Source organism: Haliotis cracherodii, unplaced genomic scaffold, assembly GCF_022045235.1.
Source record: "Haliotis cracherodii isolate W230 unplaced genomic scaffold, xgHalCrac1.p SCAF_13, whole genome shotgun sequence".
In the NCBI taxonomy this organism is placed as follows: Eukaryota; Metazoa; Mollusca; class Gastropoda; order Lepetellida; family Haliotidae; genus Haliotis; species Haliotis cracherodii.
This window is the reverse complement of record NW_027266268.1, coordinates 18,830,342-18,856,083: the sequence shown is the minus strand read 5'-3', so window position 1 is coordinate 18,856,083 and position 25,742 is coordinate 18,830,342. Positions and strand designations below refer to the sequence as shown.

Here is a 25,742-nt window from a genome sequence, read left to right as displayed (position 1 = left end):
TCCCTCTCACACGAAATTGAGAGCAAATAAAAAAGTCTCAATTTCATTTCCATATATGTTTTAAATCGATTCTAAGTTACCATCGCTTGATGGCAGGTGAGCATATGTCGCACGTGTCTAACCCTTGGGGAATATATGTAGAATAATTTATTGGATGATCAGAATTTAAAATTCACAATATCTACATATATGTTTTTACTTGAAACATATTTCGCATAGCATTTAAATTTATGAGAGGCTTAGATGTAGTATAAAATATATCTGCAGTTGTGGTGATCACGATTGTGTTGACAGTATTATTGTTAACCGTTATTGGTGTTTGCGTTCGTTCGGCAGATGGGATACAGAGGCTCAATGATCTCGAATAACATAAATCTATAAACGATAGCGAAAATGTCACTGTAAGTTAACATTATTTCCGTATTCTAAATATGTTGTGGCGATGTAACAAATGGTAGCGTCTTCAAGGCAGTGTAATAACGCACCCTGCTTGTGTCGAACTACAGATAATTCGATGCATTTTCAATGGTCTTTGCATTAAGTGTCCACGAGGAAGTGTGCGAGTAAGTATACATTGTTTAACGCCAGTATGCAACATTTATTCTATATAAAGACGGGCTGCTGTACCTGATCGAGTCCCGTCATGCCGTAAGACGTTAAAAGATACTTGATGTTACCCTGCAAGCGCTCGGCCTTTAAGGGGATAAAACAAGACTGGTCAGCTCGGAGTCAATGTACTGTGTCTGAGTGCGGTATCCATGTTAAACCGTGGCATGGTATTTCAGTGGGCTACACACACACACACGCACGCACACGTGAACTGTCGACGGAACTGTACTGAATGGAACGAGGCATGGTGACCTCGATGCCCCACAGGGTTCCACGAGAAAGGCTTGAATCAAGCAATTTATCCAATGTTTTAGTTACACTAATATCTGACTCACGGGGCCAAGGGGCGGTCGGGTAGCCTAGTGGTTAAAGCGTTCGCTCGTCACGCCGAAGACCCGGGTTCGATTCCCGACAGTGGTACAATGTGTGAAGCCCATTTCTGGTGTCCCCTGCCGTGATATTGCTCGAATATTGCTAAAAGCGGCGTAAAATCAAACTCACTCACTCACACTCACGGGGCCAAAGGAAAACAAATATAAGTACAAGCGAACACGTTTAGTACACCAGTAACACTTATAATCAAGGAACAGGTTCGAATGAGTGAGTTGGGTTTATTTCCGCTTGGAACTGTTAGTGTATTCCAGTTATATCACAGCGTGTCAACTTAATGTGGGAAAAAAAATTGATGCAGGTCTCAGATGTTTACCACTTTCGCGAAGCCACGAGCACAAGTATGGTGCTCACACACATAGTCCTGTTGGATACAATGAGATTTGATTGTACTCATAGATATGAGCGAGGTAACTGGGTTCGATGACGAACAGGTACACCAGCTGTGCGTTTTTAGTCAAAACAACACGTCCATGTGGAAAGACGTAAAACCTTATTCATTAAGTCCTCGAACATGTTCATCAACCATGGACGAGATGTGCTGATGGTTGTATAATGTCCTTTTCAAAACTGCCTCGGGGATTTATTCTCTTTCAATTCGTATTTTTTTTATATTTAATATAATAGTGTACAATATGTTACAATGTTGACACGAAGTCGTCACAGCGAATGAAGCCACTCATTTTCGGAGTAGTTAGAATCCAGAGCTGCATAAGCAGAAAAGAATTAAACACGTTTTTACGGCTTGACATATAAACTGTTTATTCAAACTGACAAAAAAATAAGAATGGGTGAATTTTCAGTTTAATCAATGTCAGAGGCATACGACGACGCCAATGGTGGGGACGGATCACGTGACCTGGGTCTAACACTTTGGCACATTGTGCAGGGTATCACGTGACGTGTATCAACAGTTGTATATAATGTATATATGTTCAACAAAGTAGAAATAGTTTGTGATATTATATATAAGATTCTTAAAATGACATCTCTTGTAGGTTGAGCATTAGTCTATATGAATTATATATAATATTATCATCTGTTCGCATGGCATTAAGATGTTTTGTGTTAGTTTTAGTGAACACACGTTAAGATGTGTTATTGTTAAACGGAATGTAGTGGTGGACGTTAATTCATAACTCATATTTCCATAACAGATGACACCAGTAGAAGCATTTACATAAATGATAATTACATATCTAGTTCCTGGGTTAGGGAGCTAGGTTTATCAGGGATTATTTAATCCGAGAGTGTTAGTGGATATTCTACCACGGGACATTACTTAGTGACAAATATCACGGGGCATTACGTTGGGACAAATATCACGAGGCATTACGTTGGGACAAATATCACGGGCATTATACAGGGACAAGTAGCACAGGGCATTACTCCGAGATAAATACCACGGGGCTTAACTCAGGGACAAATATCACGGGGCATCATTCTCGTACACTTATCACGAGGCATTACTTTGGGACAAATATTACCGGACATTACTCCAGAACAATTATCACGGGGCATTACTCATGGAAAATGTCATGGAGCTTTACTCAAAGACAAATAAGACTGGGCATTACTCCGGGAAAATGTCATCGAACTTTACTCAGGGACAAATATCTCGGGGCATTACTCCGGGACAATTACCACGGGGCATTACTTCGGGACAAATATCTCGGGGCACTACTCCGGGATAAAAATACCACGGTGGATCACTTCGGGACAATTATCACGGGGCATTACTCCGGGGCAACTATCACGGGGAATTACTTCGGGACATTTATCACGGGGCATTACTCCGGGATAAATATCACGGTGGATCACTTCGGGACAGTTATCACTGGGCATTACTCTGGGACAAATATCATGGGGTATTATTGCGGGACAGTTATCACTGGGCATTACTCTGGGAAAATTATCACGTGGCATTACTCGTGGACAATTATCACGGGGTATCACTCCGGGACATTTATCACGGGGCATTACTACGGGGTATTACGTCGTGCTCGGTTTTTTTCTGAACCATAACAGTGGATTAATTTTTTTTTAGAATATTCTCCAACCAGTCTTTTCTTCTGTGTTCACTTGAAGCTATAGCTAGCACTGGCTGGTACTTGGCAACATGCGTGACAGATTGGGAAATCAACTTATAGATTCACAATGTTCATTTTCAAAGAAAATAACATTTTCTTGAAGTATAGGCAACCGGGACTAATCTTTTATGAAGCATGTGTACTTGTTATTTCACTCGAGTGAAATATCCATTTGAGGTATATGTTATGATATATAAATACAAAATAATATCACAGTTTAGATCAAAATATATACATAGATTATACAGACTCCGCAGCTTCATCACATGTCGACACTTGTCTATAAAGGTCAGCATACATTCATTTTTCGCAAACTGGACACAGACGAAGTTTTTGTCAGCGTGCACAACACGTTCGCAATCGAAGGGAGGCTACTCTTCTCGTCGAAGCGCGAAAACTACGGGACCATGCCACATTGTACAGATGATCATAACAGACTGTACGCACATACAGTCGGGGTGTGAGTAGACATTTTACTGTACACCTTGACTTCTACCGCTTGTACGATCAGTTATAAAATATATACTATTCAAAAGAAGTTAAAGAACACCCGATTTGTTTCCTATGACTGGAGTTAATCTGCCATGGTCATGTGAAAGGTTCGGGTGTTCTTTCACTTATTTTGAGGAGTATATGTGTTGGTGTGCAAAATAATACAAGGCACGATCACATGTAGGGTAAAAATAGACATGAAATTTGCATCACAAAATAACAGCAGAAACGGAATACTCCAACACATTGATGAAATATGATAGTTTTGAAAGTGAAATAAACATATGTGTCTGAAAAAACATTGATTATTTTTCTTTCAAGACGGATAGGTTTAATGTAATTACAGCACTGTTCCAAATACACGATCAGTAGGTTAATATGTGAGGAAGGGGGCAGGTCATTGACATTCTTGCATCTTGGTGAAACCCAACAGCACCTATATTCCCTCAGCTGTCCACAGCTGACCAGCTTCTTTACCTTATGTCCACTAATTCCCTGTGTAAGAAAATAGCCGTATCATTGTCTAAAATGTATAACCGTCGTAAGTCCCTCGTTACATAATTTATAAAACCCCATGGTTCGTAACTCTAATTTTCTTAGTATTTCCAATGCACTTAAGTGGTTTTATAAACTTCTTTTTTTATATTACATGCTTTTTATTGTGTAACATGTGTCTCATAGGCCTTTATAGGCCGGCTGGCGTTATTCTGCCTGTATTTTACCAAATTGAAATATTATTGTATACAATGCCGGGTGAAACTTAAATAAAACAATTTTCTTTCTTTTCTTTTCTTGCTTCTATGATGCCGACCCGCCATCGATCACCCAGACGGTGTTAACACCAGATCTACCAGACATACCAGACAGAACATAATCCTGGGATAACATGCTCTACCATCATCACAATTCTTTGGACAAAGGATCATTTCTACAATCAGCTACAATCAGCCTGGCTGGGTTTTTTTTATTATTTGCTTTTATTATTTTCATTATTGATATTTTTTTTCCATTAGCGACTGAAACTCGACTGAATGAAAATAAAATCAAAATTTATTACACATATAAGAGTGAGTGAGTGGGTGTGGTTTTACGCTGCTTTTTGCAATATTCCAGCAATATCACGGCGGGAGGCACCAGAAAAGGGCTTCACAACACATGTAAGCTATTTTGCATAAGTTAACAATATCATTTAACAAAAATTCGCTAAAATTTATTTATTTATTCTACGAGGAGCATGAACCTAAAAGGGATGTTTCCTATTTTTTCAAAAACGATATCCATTTGTATCGAAAAGATGATAATATTTATAAACACACCCAGCAGGGTCATTATGACAAAAAAACATACTTTAAGATTCAGCATAGAGGCTGAAAGTATAGACTGATACTTCACATTCTGGAGTTTCATCCAGATCAGCATCACTACCTTCAGTGTATATATCAGCAGTACCAGTATCAGCAGCACGGTGGACTGGAGTCATCTCTAGCATTCGCGCATCACAGCCAGTGTTGAAGAGAAGTGAAACAGCACTGCATCAATGGAACATGGAGATAGACGGACAAATCGGGAAGGAAGTTGCAAGCCAACGACCCTGGGGTAAGGGGACATCCATTTAATATTCGGGGTGTCCGGATTGGGTGGGGTGGGGTTCGGGGGTCGTTCTGTTTGAGACAGAACATTGTCACAGCCAGTGCTTCAAGATATACCATACATTTCTATAGAAAGAAGCAAGGTGTTTGTGAACGACAAAGCATTATTTTTAGATGATCTAGTATGTCCTAAGAGAGATTTGTTTTATAAAACTTAATGTCAAATTACTTTTATATTCTTTAACAAACACAGCGAGCAATGAATATCGCATATCCCCAGATCCCCTTTGAGTAAATTATTATTATGTTCATTATCATTTTAAGTGGTACGTGTATTTAGGGGTAGACTATTTAGGGTTTCGTAACATATCTTAGACGTAACTCTAACATCTTGATTCAGCATCAAATGATCTGACAGCAATGGAACAATATTCGAAGAATGGCACAAAACCATACAAGTTAGGTGGAATAGGTTGAAACCATGGCAACGATTCCCCAGCAAAGAGTGTTGTGCATGTCCCTCCGTCTCCCACACTCACAACACCGTGCACGTGCCGGACTGCTTCTGCACGACGACCTCCTCTGGGCAAGGCACGGGGAAATATAACCTACAACACACCGTTCAGATTGAGGGAATGGAGAATAATCAGAATGGGCCGAACAACACGATACATATCAGTATTTTACTACCGCTTCATTAGCTATTGTTGAAAGCTGTCCAATCTTATAGAATCTTTGTCTGGGTGTGAGTGAATTGCGAGTTAAGCCGCTCTTAGTATTGTTCAAGGGGCGTTCGGGTAGCCTAGTGGTTAAAGCGTTCGCTCGTCACGTCGGAGACCCGGGTTCGATTCCCGACATGGGTAAAATGTGTGAAGCCCATTTCTGGTGTCCCCCGCCGTGATAGTGCGGGAATATTGCTAAAAGCGCCGTAAAATCAAGCGCACCCACTCACTAGCATTATTCAAGCAACACCACGAAGAGGGGCACCAGGGGTGAGTATGGTTTTATGCCGCTTTTAGCAATCTTCCAACATTATCACGGTGAGGGACACCGAAAATGGGCTTCACACATTGTACCCATGTGGGGAATTGATAGCGGGTCTTCGGTGTGACGAGCGAACGCTTTATCCACTAGGCTATCCTACGAATGGTATTCACGCATTGTACATATCCCATGAGTCAGACGTCGGGCCTTCTGGAACAAGCGAAGACTGTAACCATCACACAGACCCGCCGACCCTTACACGATACTTCGATTATTTAAAAACATTGTTGTATAACGCCGCACTCAGCTATATGACGGCGGTTTGTAAATAATCGAGTCTGGACCAGACAATCTAGTGATTGATATCATAAGCATCGATCCACGTAATTGGGATACGATGACATGCTTCAACCAAGCCAGCGTGCCTGACCACCCGATCCCGTTAGTCACCTATTACGAAAGCAAGGGTTGCCGAAGACCTATTCTAACTCGGATCTTTACGGGTATATACTTCGATTGATGTGAGTGGCTTTGATTTCACGTTGCGTTCAATAATGTTCCAATGTACAGCGGGTACAGCAATATTGGAAGAACTGGGTAAACTAGCGAACGCATTAACCACAATTCTGTCACACCACTTGGTGTAGGTAAACAATATATCCCTTTTTATTACATATTTAAAAGAAGTACGTAATGGTGTGACAGTTGTTTGCTCCAGATGCGACTAAGGGACGCAACTCTACAGAACGAGCTGCTAAGCTTTGGAGTCTCAAGTTAAAGAATCTCTTAGACAAAGTTTCATCTTAAGCATATGAGTATTATACGTGCGCTTCATAACATGCCACGCGGGATAAAGTAATAATGAGATTCAGATCGTCCCTGATACATGTACACACCTGATAGCCGTGAGCCACCGCTTTCCCCCGCCTTCAACCAGCCCGTAGTCTACGCGTTCTTCGTTCAAACCTGCTCCCCCTAGGGTTGTTGGGAACAACACCGTCTCGACGCTGAATATTGGCAGCGCTGAAACAGATAGACGTCAATTTATCGACAGCTATGAGTAAGCGAGTGAGTGGACGGGTGAATGGACGAGTGAGTGAGTGAGTGAGTGAGTGAGTGAGTCACGGCATGTCAGCTAAAGTGATGCAGGCTTCAGACGTATTGGTGAAACCCACGGGCACGGGTATGGTGCAGACAGACCTAGAAACATAATGGGGGCGGACTGGGATTCCGACCCATGATCATAGGTTTCTGGCACACCTAAGGAACGCAACTCTGCACAGCGAAAACCAGCCTACAACCAGTGGCCAAACGATACTGACATCACAGGCTGATCTGAGTGAAGGTGTTTCAGTTCCTGATGGAGGCAGCTTGAGTTGCTGGAGTGGATCGTATGGACGTGAGGCCGTCTCCGTGTTCTAGCGTTTTATCACCGGCCGCGTCATAGCGAAAGACTTGAAAGATGGTACTTGTTGTTACCTTGCCTGGCGCCGGCATTAACTACTCGGGACGTAGTCAGTATGTATGTGTCTGAGTCTGTGTCTGAGTAGGGTATCAATGTTAAACTGCGGCATGGCATCTCAGTGGGCTAGCACCAAAAAACCCGCATTAGTCCGAACTAGTACATGCAGTCACACACACGTGCACGCACGTCGCTATATAAATGTACTAATCTTAAACGCGGCGATAAACCCCATTTCACCTCACCTTGTTTCACCTTGCTTCGCCGTTTTAACAGGAACACACACAAAGTCGTGACATCACGCATTTTATGGGAAATTATGAAAATGGGAAATTAAGAAAATAATGGACAATATATTTATAGTCAAAAAACGATAAATATCAAACGCATCACAAGCAAGATTTACAAACTATTAAGACAGACCCCGCTGACTTGAATGGGGTCTTTAGAAACGTCAAGGTAAAACAGTTAAATGATAAAGGGTCACCTTTTCTTCACTATGCCAAAAGCATTCAGGGAATTGCTCTACTTACGATTGACTGCCAACCAGTTGGCTATTCTTCCCATTGTCTGATTCATGTTTTCGAAACCCTTTTCTCCGCCCTTTCCTGGGGCGAAGAGGCGCGATGATAAGAAGGTGCCAGCATATGACGTCACTTCCGGTGTATTGACATAGAAGATGCGCAGTACCCTGACATATATGCAGTCGGAGTTTGACAAAAAGTCGTCTGTTTTCTCGGAGAAAATGTCTATTTTCCCTGCAAGTTGAACAAGAATTGTTGGTTTTTATTTATTTTAATGCATATTTGTCCTGAATTTACCTCAGCAATACCACGCAGCAACGGATATTTTCGCGTTACGATTGCATATGGCAAATCCACTTTTTTAATTTTTTAAGACGCAAGAAAAAATGTCATTTGTGTGGGCTTTTTGCCTTCTCGTGGTTACACGTGTTTTTAGATAGCAAACGTTGTATTGATATGGTAACTGTGATGAACAGCCTATGTTATTTAGTCATACCTTGATGATCCCTTGCCTGGATGTCTCGTGTTTCAATGTTGACAACTCGGATACCCTGCGACACAAACGCGTACATGTCTTTATTTTCCTGCGTTAAATATACAATGTTCAGGAGAGGGAGAGAACGACGGGAGAGAACTAGGAGAGAGAGCGATAGTAGCGTGACGGGGGATAGTAGGACGCAAGGGGGATAGCGGTGAAAGAGAGTGATTGGAGCGTGGGGTGAGAGTGAGACGAGAAAGAGAGAGACAGAGAGAGCGAGAGAGATTGGAGCGTGATTGGATGAAAGTGGGAAGCAAGGGAGAGGGCGAGGTGAGAGAGTGATTAGAGTATGAAGTGTGAGTGTGAGAAGAGAAAGAGAGAGAGACAGAGAGCTAGAGAGATTGGTGAGCGTGACGGGGATAGTGAGGAGCAAGCGAAAGAGCAAGGGAGAGAGCGAGGAGATAGAGAGTAATTGGAGCGGGAGATGCCAGAGAGAGAGACAGAGGAGGAGCGTGACGGGGATAGTGAGAAGCAAGGGAGAGGGCGGAGAGAGAGAATGATTGGAGCGGGAGGTTCGAGAGAGAGAGAGAGAGAGAGAGAGTGGAGCGTGACGGGTGATAGCGAGAAGGAAGGGAGAGAACAAGGAGAGAGTTATTGGAGCGTGAGGTGAGAGTGTGAGAAGAGAGAGAGAGAGAGCAGAATGAGAAGGAGGGATGAGAGCGAGAAAAGAGAAAGTGGGATGGGAGCGAGGAGCGAATGATATAAGAAGGCAGGGAGGGAGGAGGAGAACGGAAATGACAGCGAGAAGAGAGGTCGAATGGAGAATGCGGAGGAAGAGGGAAGGGGAAGAATGAAGACAGAGAGCGGGGGACAGTGAGAGGATAGAGAGGTAGGAGAGAGTGAGAGAGTTGGGGCTCAAACAATCACCCCCACCCCACCCACACCGATATCATTTTGACATATCACTGCGGTGTTAGACCCACACATCCCTCTCGAACTCAGTCATAACGACTTAAGGTTAGATTTAGAAAGGCGCTGCTATTATGATAATGGACATTCTTTGATTGATTACTCACGGCTTGACTTTGTAACCACACCCGAGCTTGTTCCACCACTGCAGAGAATGGTTCAAACTTGGTTGATGACTTGGTGCCGGTGAAGCGCACCTGCCTCGGCTGAATCTCCTTCATAACTGGAGGAGGAAGAGTAAGTAGAACTAAGAGGTACCATGTCCTCAAATGTTTTGCTTAAAAAAATGAATTGGTTTATTGTGTGGATGGCGGATGCTAACGGTAGGGAAGTATATGATAACCCTTTCCGCGATCACCTGATTTTCAGTGATCTATTCATAAAGGTTTCACAGCTATTTTGCCCTTTACTCCCAATTGAATCTGTTTCGGCAGATAATCGTCAATTCATGCTTCAGTGAACATCGCTAGCCCTGTATACCTAAAACACAATACACAAAACCTGTAACACCTTTAGTAAATACACTCTGCAAGTTTTGTACCAACTGTGTTGAGAATGAAATACTCTTCCTTGTAACTTGTGATCTTTACTCAGACCTACGTTACAATTTGTTTAATTCTATTTCTAGTTTAGATCTCCTTCCTACAACTTAATCCAACGGACCAGTTTAATTATATAATGAATAATGATTCACTATGTAATAAGTTAGCCGTTTTACTAACAAAAATGTATAAGCGTCGTTGTCACACACTTTCTTAATATCATGTCACTACCCAATTAATCCCGTCTTAATGCATTGATGTATATTTTTTATTTTTTATTTTTTATTTTAACTATTGATGTAACACGTTCATGTTTATTCGTGTCTCGTAGGCCAATGCTGGCCGGTAGATGTATTTTTAATTCATGCCATATTTGCAATGTTACTGATTTTATGCACATCCAGTGACACGTTCATAAAATATTTTTCTTCCTTTCTTCTTCGTAAATACTTTACTGAACCCCGTTAGCCATGACTACGTCATTCTGTGCGAAGTGAACACCATCCTATCGATAACTACCCGGGTCGTCTAATTTATAGAGCTTCACGATGCCTGGGTTGTTTAACCATGCATGAGTGGTTTCTCCATGGCTCAGTGTAATCCGTGTAGCCACTGACCCGTGTAATTTGTTTTGGGGAGACTATCAATGGATATAGAGGTGTTTGGGTTGGGACAGCATAAGAAGTGCTACAATATGAAGATTAATGGCAGTGTTTGGATTCAGGTGCTTCGTAATCTGTTAACCTTTCTGTGAACTTTCACTTCTTTCGTTTTATATCCCAAAACAAATTAAGTCACAAAGATCAACGCAACAAATATGTACAGCGTTCACGAAACGTGAAATCCAACACACATTATAATGCACTTTTACAGGCAACAGTACTACATAACTAGAGTATGGCAGTCTGTGAAACTATTGTACTCACTTAAAATAGTGACTCAGCCAATGATAAATATAAATGCATTACTATGGAACACTGTTAGGGACATTCTCGCAATCTCGACTTTTGGAAACGAGCTAAATATGCCAAAAATGCGAGATCGCGAGAACGCGAGATTTGGCCATTTGGTGATCTCGCATGCTCGTGTTTTTGATACATAGCACTTATGGTCATAGGTCGCCAACGCGAGAATGCGAGATTTGGACATTATGAAAAATCTCGCAATCTCGATTTGTCAAATTAGGCCACAAAAAGACGAAATCGCGAGAATGTGACATTTCATTTTCTCAATATCTCGCATTCTTGTGTTTTGGCATATTTAGCTCGTTTCAGAATGTCGAGATCGCGAGAATGTCCCTTAATGTATTCCATACATTACTGTCGCAAAAACAATCCCAGATCTAATGCACATTTTTAAAAATACACGTCACTACAACACGTGACTTACAAACTGTTTCATTCCTCGACTGCCCAACAACGTAGAACACCCTCATGATCTGCTTGGTTTTTCTGGCGCGTAAACCGTCGGCTCCATTCTCGCAGTAGCAGGTACACTCGGGGTCAAACTTGCTGTAGCCGATGGAGTATTTCAAGGTCGCTGTCTCGATGTTCAGGATTGCACCTGAAAGATTTGACTGATAAACTAAAGACTTCAGCCCAGAATTAAATATCAGCACTTAGTGTGTATTATCATGCATCACTGTACTGATATACTCAACACAACTAAGGATCACCAATATAGGTGAGGACGATACCATTGAAGGTGTCCTATTCAAATCGAAAACTAATAATTATCAAAGCCCCAGTTGTTAAAGACCACATTAATGTGAATGTCAGAGGCTGTATTACTGAAAACAATATTTGAACCGGGTCTTCATATTAATGTAATATGCGGCATTGTATCTCAGTGGGCTAGTACTACATAACCGGCATTAGTCCGGATTAGTACAAGCACATACACACACGCACGCACGCACGCACGCACGCACGCGCTAAAACGTGAAATAATAAGTTCAACCTCATTTAACCTCACCTGATCGTATTCTGGTAGACCCCAAACTCGTATATAAGAAAAGGTTCCGTGGAAACGTATATATCAACACTATTCCACTGTATTAGATGCGACATAAAATGAAATGAAGCTCACCTGGTAAGGACCTAACGGACGTGTTGACTTTGCCAATGCACTCAGTAATCCCTCCTTCGGGTACGACATTAACAAGGCCGAGTTGCTGAGGAGGGGACCCATCCATCTTCTTCACGAACCAGATTCTGAGGGGAAATGAGACAATTATAAAATATGCCACTTTTACATTTATGTCACAACAACCTAAATACCAGCAGTATTCAGTTACATGTTCATAGAAAAACATCGACCAAACTCTTTCCGGAATCATAAGAAATCCTGCTGAAAGCAGAGGACTGTACGATTCAGACTATCTTTTTGCACGTGTTTATCGATCACTGTGATGAAAGTGATGATACCTGGTGATGAAAGTGATGATACCTGGTGTTCGCCTTAAATGTTGAAAAACACGAAAACCTACAATGTTTAGTTTGCAACATTTCAGTTCTATACCAAATACGTGAGTGAGTATGGTTAAACGCCGCTTTTAGCAATATTCCAGCAATATCACGGCGGGGGACACCGGAAATGGGCTTCACACATTGTACCCATGTCGGGAATCGAACCCGGGTTTTCCGGGTGACGAGCAAACGCTTTAACCACTGGGCTACCCGACCGCCCCTACACCAAATACGAGTCATCTGCCGTGAAGATCAGGAGTAGAATAGGTTTTCAGCAACCCATGCTTGCCGTAAAAGGCGACTATGCTTGTCGTGAAAGGCGACTAACGGGATCGGGTGGTCAGGCTCGCTGACTTGGTTGATACATGGCATCGATCCCAATTGCGTGGATCGATGTTCATGATGTAAATCACTGGATTGTGTGGTCCAGACTCGATTATTTGCAGACCGCCGTCATATAGCTGGAATATCGCTGAGTGCGGCGTTAAACAAACAAACAAAACGTCAACACTTATTTCTGTTCAAATAGATCTATATTTTATGATCCCCCACTTTTTAAAGAGTTTAGGTATATATATATTCTGACAAGTGATGTACATCTTACTATTTTACGCTGATCCTTGTCTAGACCTAACAAGGGTAGTCAGGTTGTTGTTCATGTAAACGTACCTCAATCCCATCACGTGGGCGTTGAAGCCTTCAGCTGATTCGTGGTGGGTCATGACCCCAAGATTGACCTTTGTCCCTGAGTCAATCTTTCTCTCGACAGTCTCACACTTCCAGCACAGGAGCTCCGGGTGTTGCAGCAGCCACACGTTAGCACCAGTGATGATGGAGCTGCCAACAAACACAACATTTGATTGCAAAGTGCAGTGGCATCTGTTAATCTATTTTAAACAACATTTGATTGCAAAGTGCAGTGGCATCTGTTAATCTATTTTAAACAACATTTGATTGGAAAATATATAACGTCAACGCCAGACAATGACAAGTCTCGATTATCCGACTATTCCACTGGGCATAAAGGCAAAACACCGGTGACAATTATAAGAATGGAACGCTGAAAACGCTGATGACACAGGTTTTTTGCCAAAAGGGTAATCATGTCCTGCCATACCTGTTGCACCCGTCAGTCTCATAATTTACATACCCGTGAAGATTTCGGGGTAGAATTGGTCTTCAGCAACCTATACTTGCCGTAAAAGGCGACTATGCTTGTCGTAAGAGGCGACTAACGGGATCGGATGGTCAGGCTCGCTGACGCGGTTGATGCATGTCATCGCATCCCAATTGCTCATGATGTCAATCACTGGACTGTCTGGTCCAGACTCGATTATTTACGGACCGCCGTCTTATAGCTGTAATATTGCTGACTGCGGCTTTAAACAACAAACAAACAAACAAACCATAATTTGCTTTACAAAAATATGTGTTTGTTGCCGGACAATGCACAACGGTACAATTAAGTGACAATAAAACATGCACCAATATTGGTTTGACAATCAACGACATCGATAATTGTTAATTTACGTAAACAACCACAAATGAGAAGAACATCGTTATCTGTGAAATGATTTCCACAAGAATCACAGCAGTTGATCAATCAAAATATTGATAACTGTTAATTTAGTGACTTTATAAAGTTATCAAATAAGAGTGAGTGAGTTTGGTTTAACGCCGCTTTGAACAGTATTTTCCAGTTAGAGCACGGAGTGTCAGGTTAATGCATATGTGGGAGGGAAGCCCGAAGTGATGCAGGTCTTACACGTTTACCAGTTTTTTTAAACCCACTTGCACAGTTATGGTGCTGACAAACCTAGCAAAATATCGGGTCGAACCGGGATTCGAACCCACTACCACAGGTTTCTGGCGTGCCTAAGGGACGCAACTCTCTACATGTAACTGATGCGCCTTAGACGGCGTGGGCAGAATATGAAAATGTGGTTGTGAATACAAATCAAAAATGTAAAACACATCCATAGAAATGGATGAGTTAATGAATGAGTGTCTAACGCTTTGTTGAACAGTATTACAGATATATCACGGCATGTCAGCTTTAGGTGGTTATAAGCCCAGAAGCCAAGCGGGTCGTCGCCGTTACCATTTTGGTGATACGCACAGATATGGTACTATCAACCAAGGTTCATAATCGTGACGAATCTGGGGTTCGAACACATAACCTGGGGATCATGACTCTGCATAGCGAGATGCAAAGCCTTCGACCAATGACCAACAAGACAGATTCGTAAAGGCTTGGTTTGGTTTGTTGTTTTACGCCGCACTCAGCGATATTACAGGTATAAGACGGCGGTCTGTAAATAATCGAGTCTGGACCAGACAATCCAGTGATTGATATCATGATCATCGATCCGCGCAATTGGGACCGATGACCTGGATCAACCAAGTCAGCGAGCCTGACCACCCGATCCCGTAAGTCGCCTTTTACGACAAGCATAGTCGCCTTTTACGGCAAGCATGGGTTGCTGAAGACCTATTCTTCCCCGGATCTCCACGGGTAATCGTAAAGGCGATTGGTCTTGGGTTCAAATCCATGATCAAGTTATTCTGGGGCTGCTGAGGAATACAAATCTGATACGTGACTTGCGGTGCGACAGACAACTGACTTTGACAAATTTAAAAAAAAAATTATATTCGTTATTCACACGGCATGACCATTAGTTACAATAACTGATTTATGACACATCATTTTTAATCGAAACTGACTTCCCTCACCTGAAGGGTTGAAAAATCGGCGACTTCTTGTACCGGATGTTCCCCGGATCGACCACCATCGGCATGATGTCGATGTGGCACAGGGGAGGTAACTCCGGCTGTGCAGGGATAAAAGACGTCAGGTTTTGTCCCATGACTTCCTCGAAAGATGGTGGAGCTTGTGGTCCAGATTGGAAATCTTTAGGGGTGGCAGCGCTGACACTTCCCCCCGGCGCATCATCATCATAGGAAACTGACCCTTTCGCTTCTTCTTCCTTGGTGTGTGCTGGTGGTTTTTCGGACATTTTGAAGCTCACAGTATTTCAGATTTGAACCTGAAATAAAGACGACAACGTTTAGACCAGGGCGGTTGTGTGCATTGATCAAAAAAGACTCTTAGTGGTTTCTACTCATGTAGTGATACATGTCTCCCACCTCTACTTGACACACCCAAAAGGGGGGCACGGGTGGCCCAGTCGTCTAAGGCGCCGCGATTCGCTGTGCAGAGTTGCGGCCCCTGGACACGCCAGAAACCTATGATTCTGGGTTCGAATCCCGGTTCGCCCCGATTATGTTTCTAGGTTTGTCAGCACCATACCTGTGCTCGTGGGTTTCACCGAAGAGGTAAACGTCTGAGACCTGCATCACTTCGGGCTTTCCTCCCACATTAAGCTGACACGCCGTGATATAACTGGAATAATGTTAAAAGCGGCGTTAAACCCAACTCACTCACTCACTCACTCACTCACTCACTCACTCACTCACTCACACCCAAAAGCCTCCGACGTTAGCCTTTGGTCTGAAACCCGAGTCCAGTCAAATGTCAAGTTAAGATGATCTAATAGTAATCTTTATATGCTAACATCGAAATTTAGTGAAAATAGTGCCAAGACATAAGTCGTTCTTGAAGAATCATTCTTTTATATTCTTAATGAAAATATTGGGAATTAAACAGCCGGGCAAAATATAGAATACATCCATTTATGATTGAGGCTAAAAATGAGACAAAGAAAATAAGAAATTGTTATTCCACGGGGATGTATTTGATACGGGTGTCATAGTTGTTTTGGTCCATATGTGTGCAGTGATTGGGCGGCTGTTTTCAGCCAATCACTGGATTGTCTGGTCCACACTTGATTATTTACAGATCGCCGTCATATAAACTAACATACGTATTTATTACCGTCACATGAATAAAGCTGACACTTTCAGTCGTGACTGCCACATTCATAAATAAATCAATTTCGTCAGATCACACCATGAGATAAGCTATAATTCTACATACATTATTTATCATTTATCATTTCGCAATCGTGTTTCTAAATGTCCCAATACAAATACCACAGTCAATGGCCACCGACGGTACCCCACATGCGTCTGGTTATAATGTCAGTCGGGTTCCTATGACTCAGAACTGATATTCTATACGGCATGAATATGGCAGCATAGTTACACAATGACTGGCACAGTGGGGTGGGACATTCACGTCCAACCACGCGCTACACCGAGTGAATACACTACCGCGCCATGGTGAGGTATTACACGTTAGAATTTATCAAAATCTTACAGCGTATTGTACCCACAAAAATAAACACAACACATATTGTAAGTAACACTTAAATCTCACGAAGGTAATTTTCTCGCAGAATTTTATCAACATAGAAAAGAATATCTCCAAAGAAAAATACATTTATATCTAAATTAAAAAAGGATAATTTCTTTTTGTCTGATCGTAAATCTTTCAACCTTAGCGAATCACATATTACAACTATTTAACAAGGACATTAAAGAGGAAACAATCCATATGTTAAAACATTAAATGAACTATCAAATTATACATTAATATTGAAATTCTACTCAATTCGTGGCTGTTCTTCTTACACATCTATGTTTCCATAATTTTAACAACCCATTATGCTATTCCACACGTATAAATAAATATATAAACTGTTCTCGAGGCTGTTCAACACTTGTTGATTCGACATCACCTCTCATTACTCCACTCCGATGACAAACTGCCTGCTACAGAAAGGATACACTCATGTTCATTGTGGCTAATATTGACACAAACCAGAAATGGTTATTCGATGGTGGTGTATTTGAAACGGGTGTCATAGTTGTGTTTTGGGACTTGAGACTGCAATGTCGTGACTGTTTTCAGCCTAGTTTGTTTTGTTTGTTTGTTGTTTAACGCCCCACTCAGTAATATCCCAGCTATATGACTGTGGTCTGTAAATTATCGAGTCTCGACCATCCAGTGACTGATGTCATGAGCATCGATCCACGCAATTTGGATACGATGACATGCATCAACCAAGTCAATGACCCTGACCACCCGATCCCGTTAGTCGCCTCTTACGACATGCATAATCGCCTCTTACAGCAAGCATGGGTTGCTGACGATAAACTGATTGACAACATGACCATCGATCCACGCAATTGGGATCGATGACATGCACCAACCACGTCAGGGAGCTTGACCACCCGATCCCGTTAGTCGCCTCTTACGACAAGCATAGTCGTTCAGCCTTGTAATCTTTTGATAACGTTTGTAATCTGTTAGTCAAATCTAATTTAAGTTTATACTCTCTTTTGCCAGGCAGTTTGCATTTGACTACGGATCCATATCCTCTCCCCTGCTGGGAGTCTTGGTCAGAGAAGATGCCAAGGAGACACGTTTATCCTTCGATAGACATCGTGTGATCAGGCTATATTCCTTCATTGACTGTGGGACCGCCTCCGTGGTCTAATCGTAGAGCGTCCGCCCGGAGAGCGGAAGATCAGGGGTTCGATCCCCAGCCGCGTCATACCAAAAGACGTTAAAAGATGGTACTTGTTGTTACCCTGCCTGGCGCTCGGCATTAAGGGGCTAAAACAAGGACTGGTCGTCTCGGAGTCAGTAAACTGTGTCCGAGTGGGGTATTCATGTTAAACTGCGGCATGGTATCTCAGTGAGATAGCACTATAAATCGGCATCAGTCCGGACTAGTACAAGCAGCCACACATACACGTGCATGCACGTCGCTATATAAGTGCAATAATCTTGGACGCGACGTTAAACCCCATTTCACCTCACCTCACCGCATTGACTGTGGGTCACCGTACCCCCATGGCGTTGTCGTTCTTCACAACTTCAGCCACTGGTCAATCTCGTGCTATTACTGACGTGTAACATTGATGGCCGTGTCGTTGACCAACTTGACCAACCATTCGTTCATTCCATTATTTTCTGAGAACCACAGAAATTACAAACGCCTACGACCAAGAATAACCGGACGACACAAACTCCATTCGCCGCCAAACAAGAAACAATGCGCGTGTTCACAGCAGTGATAATATGTCATGCAAAGTGGCAGTTAAGAACACACCACAAAGGCAATTATCAAGAACCGATCAGTCGGCCAATCAATTGTTCAGCTGCTGTCGAATAACATGCCAGGCAGTTTGTGCCAACAGCATAGCAAACCAGATGGATTCTACCTCAGGATCTTTGTAAACATATGTGTACTTACAGTGGATGCCTCAGCTCGACGTGAGTGTATGCAGCGTACGTGTCCGATGTCGTAAAAATCCTGCAGCCGAGTTTGCCGACTGTTATGATGTTGTGTTGAGACTTGTGAAATATTCGTTTACGTCGTTAAGTGAGGTCTATTTACGTCAGATCTGAAAGAATACAATACCCAATGGCTTCCACCATATTGTATCGGCGTTGCTTGTGGCAACGGACGTCGTCCCGGGTCATTGAGATCGATATCATGCACTGCAAGCTTTACGGTTCATTGGCTGGTCTTTATGTGGTTTAAAGGTACGCGCTGCCTGTCGCAATAACACATTGAAATAATGCTTAGGTTTTCCAAGAAATGGTTTTGTATGTCGGGGTTATTCTTTGTACATTCATCTGAAATGTATTCTTATTCACATTGAATTAATACCATAGCAAAGCTGGGACTTATACATATTTATGTCGTTGATGCAATACACGATACCGCTTAATTTTCCATACTCTTATGGACCCTTGAAGATCCGGGTTGGAATAGCTTTTCAGCAGCCCATGCTTGCCGTTAAAGGCGACTATGCTTGTCGTAAGAGGCGACTAACGGGATCGTGTGGTCAGACTCGCTGAGTGCGGCGTTAACAACAACAACAACAACAACAACAACAACAACCCCCCAAAAATAGTATGTTAACTAAATAGATACTTGGTAGAACGGAGGTAAAGTGGTAAAAGTCCAACATGTCACAGGCTTTACCATTTGGTTGACCTCAGCTGCTCATAATAATGTAACAAGTGATTTCCAAATCACTACAAGTAACTTTACAACAGTCTCTATGGCCACATACCAATAAACTAGCGATGCGTATGAAAAATAAATCACACACGATATGTTAAAACCAAACATATCTCAGCATACATTTTGTCCTTTCTATGTTCTGTGTGAGGACGGTACAAGTAAAAGCGGGGGGCGGTCGGGTAGCCTAGTGGTTAAAGCGTTCGCTCGTCACGCCGAAGACCCGGGTTCGATTCCCGACATGGGTACAATGTGTGAAGCCCATTTTTGCTGTCCCCCGCCGTGCTATTGCTGGAATATTGCTAAAAGCGACGTACATCCATACTCACTCACTCACTCACTCACAAGTAAAAGCGACAAAACTATTTCTATAATCATAAGAATCTCTGCAAAAAGAGACGTCTATTGTACGATTCCTTTTACACTGTTAAAAAAAAGAAACGGTAGGAAAATACATTTGTACGAGTAACCGCAAAAGCCATTTGTTGCAACGTCTGGGGCTGTGGTTGACGTCGGCGTAGCCGTCTATCCAATTCATCTCACAGGTGCTCTATCGGGTTCAAATGCGGGGATCTGGAGGGCCAGTGGAGAACATCAACGTTGCTGTTGTGTAGACATAAGTCGTTCTTGAAGAATCATTCTTTTATATTCTTAATGAAAATATTGGGAATAAAACAGTCGGGCAAAATATAGAATACATCCATTTTTGATTGAGGCTAAAAATGAAACAAAGAAAATAAGAAATTGTTATTCCACGGTGATGTATTTGATACGGGTGTCATAGTTGTTTTGGTCCATATGTGTGCAGTGTTTGGGCGGCTGTTTTCAGCCAATCACTGGATTGTCTGGTCCACACTTGATTATTTACAGACCGCCGTCATATAAACTAACATACGTATCTATTAGCTGACACTTTCAGTCGTGACTGCCACATTCATAAATAAATCAATTTCGTCAGATCACACGATGAGATAAGCTATAATTCTATATACATTATTTATCATTTATCATTTCGCAATCGTGTTTCTAAATGTCCCAATACAAATACCACAGTCAATGGCCACCGACGGTTGCAACGTCTGGGGCTGTGGTTGACGTCGGTGTAGCCGTCTATCCAATTCATCTCACAGGTGCTCTATCGGGTTCAAATGCGGGGATCTGGAGGGCCAGTGGAGAACATCAACGTTGATGTTGTGTAGACAGGCTCTTGTGATCCGTGCTGTATGCGGTCGAGCGTTGTCCTGCTGGAATACACCGTTGCCGTTGGCTGCAATTGGGAGGACGTGTGGTAGTAGAATTTGGTTAATGTATCGTGGTACCAGATTGCCCTGGATATGGACCAAACCTGTACTGCCATGATGAGAGATTGCCGCCCACATATAGACGCTACCCCACCAAATATGTCCCTGACGTCTGTAGACCCGTGCACTTCAAATCCCCTTTTGGCGGAGTAAAAATCTTGATTCGTCGCTGAACCAGACATCCCTCCATTGCAGTTGAGTCCACACCCTGTGTTGACGACACCAATGCAGTCGTTGTTGACGATGTTGTCGACTCAATATGATGCATCGAACAGGACGTCTTGCTCGTAGACCAGCTGCTCTGAAACAGTTTCGTACGGTATGGTCGGGGATTCTGCGCAGTTCGGATATTTGAGATGCGGTGGAGATGGCTGTGGTCGTCCCATCATGTAGGTAGCGCAGTCGGATGTAGCGATCTTGGGCGGCGGTGGTTACTCTTGGTCGTCCCGCCCTTGGCCGATCACGTGTTCACCCATGCTGTTGAAACCGATTCCATAGCCTTGTGATGGTGCTGTGTGCTACATTGGAAACCCTGGCTACAGCTGATCGGGATTCCCCTGCATGCAAGCGGCCTATGACGTTGTGTCTTTGCACTTCTCTTAAGCATGTTGTTGAACTGTCTCTGTTCGATTGACGAAGATGCCAGGCAATCAAAACCCCTGCACTTCAATAACGTTCATAGTGCTGCTGCACGTGCAGGGCGTGCAACTCCATGGCCCTTTTGTTAATGCACTGGGTGCGTTTTTCCGAATCGTACGTGTTTCCCGACTCATGGTTTGCATGTCCGTGTTGGGATCATTTTGATCCGGTATATTGGTTACTGGCATATACCACATTAAATGCCATCATTTTGCACCTCTTGGTCCTCTAATTTTGCTTTTATGGCCAAACATATCTGTATAGCGTTTATATCAGAAGCATTCGTTCATGAACCATTATTAAATAATGACGACACCATATTTTCGTGTAAAGGTGTGCGTATCCTGCCCCACCGGTGGAACCCGTCAAAACCAAATGCATGCAGATCCAAGTCAAGTGTTAGGATGATATGGTATACATGTAAGTCAAAATAGGGAATTGGTCACTGATGCGTCAATTTGGACAGGTCCTCCACACGTCTACCGTTGAAAGCTTTACTAAAGCCTTGAGTATGACGCTCATTGTAATTTTCGAGAAAGAGCATGCTCGAATGTATCTCAATGTTGTGAAATGTCGACACCAAAGGCTGGAGCTGCTGGAATATTGCTTTGGAAAAATATATTATTGTCTATTACCTTTGAAGATGTAACAATATATATGGTCAGCGCGTTTAGTGACAATGCCCAAAGGATCAAAGAATTAAGATAAGTTTACCATGTTGGATAAAGTGAACAAAGTCTGAAGTATCAAATGTTTTGACATAACTGAACTTGGTTGTATTCCGAGACCGCAAAATATAAAGCAAATCCATTGAGTTTTTGATGATCCACATGGTATTAGTTCCATTTGAATCAAATGTAAAAGAAAGTTCTCACTTGATTGAATTAAGGATAAAGGTATTTGGTGGTGTATTTACTGGATACCTTTTGTTTTAGAATTCTTGATTCGCCCTGATGCTTCTTGGACTATTGGCACCTGCAAGCCGTCATATTACTGCGAAGCTAGAAGCAACTAATTCCCCCACGCACTGCATTTGACAACGTTCTTAGACACACAGATAGCTTATTATATGGTAAATGTCATGATCAAAATGGCAAACCGTAGCATAACTGATGTATAGCGTTCAAAGCAGCGTTAACCTTGCTTACTCATCCTCGCATTGACTTCTAAGAGTGCAATACAGAGCAGACATCACTGCATAGGAGATCGAGTAGTCTAACAAGCCACAAATTAGTATGGTAACCTTTCCATTTCTGACACATGTTGAGATCTTCCAGTCATTTTGTATCTGGAACATGTAAATCTGTTGTAATATTTTTCAATACTCCAATGTCTGGGTTAAATTGACACCCGCTCTTAGTCTAAAGGATTACTGGGCGTTATTATCGATCCTGCATATCCTGCTCTCAAAGTTCATGCGTATATTGTCACATAACGTACATCAACAAGTATGGATTATGAGTTTTATGAAATGTTTGGGATAACATTTCTTCACATATACATATAAACATCGTACATGCAGGCAACAGGGAATATTCAGTGACAGATTTCTATCAGTACATGTATTTGCTAAAGACAATTTCCGTGCAAAACTCTTTTTAAGATCGATTGTTTAGGCTACAGGTCGACCTCATCTTCCATCCTTTGTATTTTAGTGTGTAAGCAGCCGGCCTACATGAATCTCCCGTAATATACTCCAGGTTGTGGCTAGGATCCTCCTGTTTGATAAACAAACAGTCCTCAGTATGGAGAAGGACCCAGAATAGATGTTTTCCGACTCTGAAGAGTTCTGTGTATCGATCACAGCTTGTCAGCCCTGCGTCCTGCAGCTGATTGAACAACATACCTTATTCAGTACATACGGACATTGAATGTCACGATGTTGTTCGTTGAATCACGCTTCGATAACATGAATACATCGTGTTTGGTTATTGGTTTGGTTTGGTTTGGTTTGGCAGTTTTCTTTAGTTAAATGTATGTCAAGGTGACCTGTAAACAGCTGGGCCACACAAACCAGTGACTGATATCATGAGCATCGCCACAAGCCGTCTTATGGTGACATGGGTAGAGGTTCCTTACCGGATATATGCACCTTTGGGTGATTTCATGTTTAAATCAATTAATGTTTAGTAGTGAGCATGGTTTTACGCAACTTTTAGCGATATTCACGCATTATCACTGGGACACCAGAAATAGGCTTCACACATTGTACCCATGTGGGGATTCGAACCCGGGCCTTCTGCGTTGCGAGCGAACGCATTAGTCATTAGGCAACTCCACCGCCCCCAATTTTCAGTTATTATATCTATTACATCAGAAAGAAGTACTCGGGAAAAGGAAACAACCTACTGATTAACACAAAGCGAAAAGCACCAGTGATATTTAATTGCAGCTTAACGGAATTAAGCGTGTATGGCGATGGTGTTGTGAACGTCATTCCCCACGTACCTTCGTCGTGGTGCACGATTTATTTGGAGCTCGTAGTGTTATGGTATGATATGTGATGCCAGGAGGAATGATCTGATTGATCAACGTTACAGCAACTGAGGTAGTTGCTCACATGTTTAACTTTGTCTTTCAAGATGACAATGCCCACCCATACACATACACATACATACACACACACACACGCACGCACGCACGAACGCACGCATGAAAGCGCACACACACACACACACACGTCGCTAAAACATGAAAAGTTCAACCCAATTTCGTCTCACCTCATCGTATTCATTTAGACACTAAACTCGAGTATACGAAGAGTTTGCGTGGAAACGTATATATCAACAATATTCCACTGTATCAGACGTGGCATAACTTGAAAGGAAGCTCACCTATTTAAATCTATTTATGGTATTTGCAAGGGGCAAGTTACTTTCAAACCGCGCATCACATCGCTCTGAAATGTCAATAGTCTACTTTTGGCTGACGTATGCGCTATATCGTTGTTAATATGATGATGTGAACTACATGGTAAATGCTAAATAAGTATGGGTAACGATTAAGGCAATATTTTATTGATATCTGGAAGTATCAGCGTGATGTAAATTAAAGGTCCAACGGAAAGCCGACCGCAGATTGTCCACTTCTGCTTGCTTGCTTGTTTGTTTGTTCATTGTTTAACGCTGCACTCAGCAATATTACAGCTATATGACGGCGGTCTGTAAATAATCGAGTCTGGACCAGACAATCCAGTGATTGACATCATAAGCATCCATCCACGCAATTAGGATACGATGACATGCATCAGCAACGTCAGCGAGCCTGGCCACCCGATCCCGTTCGCGCCTCAAACGACTAGAAATGTCGCCTTTTACGGCAAGTATGAGTTACTAAAAACCTATTCTAACCCGGATCTTCACGGGTCTCCACTTCTGTCAAACACATCATCACTAGTATGGTACTGACCAAGGGCCAATATCGTGACGAATCTTACATTCATTTGTTTGTTTGTTAACGCCGCTCTCAACATGAGTATGACGATGGCCTGTAAATAATCGAATCTGGACCAGACAATCCAGTGATCGATATTGTGAGCAACGATTAAACGCTGTCAACTAAGTCACCGCGTCTAACCCTGAATCTCTATGGGGGTATCTGAGTTGCAAGCTTAAGCAAGCATGAAATGCAGTGCCCTCGACCAGTGAGCCACCAGAGCTTCCTACTGAAAAAAGGTTCATATAGCCGTACGGCTACAACACACAGTGCTCCTTGAATTCGTAAGCAAACCTATATTACTGAGAAAAACAACCAGTCTTGATAGGAATGCATCAGGAGGTTCTCAAGAACATTACAATATTGGGCATCGCGTATCACCAATAAACACAATAACGATCTTCGGTGTAAACAGTAGTAAACAGAATGCCTGCGTGTTAGGAATTATTATGAATACATGACACTTTTGTATGGATAACAACTTCTTTGTCACGACGTTACAGAGTTACCTCTTGCTCCTTCATCGGGCGAATGAGTATTATGTGTAACAAAATATTGCTCTTGCGTAACTTGCAATGCTTCAGTTGAACCCACTGGACACAAGCTCTATACTGCTGTACCCGCATAACTCCTAACGTGATGTGATATACAGCGTGACCCTGACGCGAGAGTGTGCAGCGTTGGAGTCGAGTGATTGCACGGGTAACGAGACACAACAACGTGCCAACAGTGTTGTCAGGTTCTTGTTTCCAGAGGCATGTCAATCATT

The 25,742-nt window shown here is 42.5% G+C and overlaps 1 protein-coding gene across 1 annotated transcript; it reads right to left on the bottom strand.

Moving 5' to 3' along the window:
• Positions 1-1,740: 1,740 nt before the first annotated feature.
• LOC139459695 (uncharacterized) lies at positions 1,741-18,952 on the bottom strand. The gene is made up of 10 exons (XM_071241327.1): positions 18,822-18,952; positions 15,331-15,644; positions 13,267-13,434; positions 12,218-12,342; positions 11,519-11,692; positions 9,695-9,810; positions 8,637-8,691; positions 8,150-8,374; positions 7,051-7,177; positions 1,741-5,778 (listed from the first exon to the last, which is right to left on the bottom strand). Exons 2-10 carry the CDS (start codon positions 15,612-15,614, stop codon positions 5,706-5,708), a joined length of 1,347 nt encoding a protein of 448 aa, XP_071097428.1. The 5' UTR covers positions 15,615-15,644; positions 18,822-18,952; the 3' UTR covers positions 1,741-5,705.
• Positions 18,953-25,742: the final 6,790 nt, after the last annotated feature.

What these genes read in the sequence shown, in the direction of transcription:
- LOC139459695 (XM_071241327.1), bottom strand. Translation starts at nt 15,614, where the DNA reads ATGTCCGAAAAACCACCAGCACACACCAAGGAAGAAGAAGCGAAAGGG. An exon ending in GTCGAGGAATGAAACAGTTT is followed by an intron (nt 9,811 to 11,518) that starts GTAAGTCACGTG and finishes TTCCTCCTCCAG; the next exon opens with TTATGAAGGAGATTCAGCCG. An exon ending in TGTGGTTACAAAGTCAAGCC is followed by an intron (nt 8,692 to 9,694) that starts GTGAGTAATCAA and finishes TTTGTGTCGCAG; the next exon opens with GGTATCCGAGTTGTCAACAT.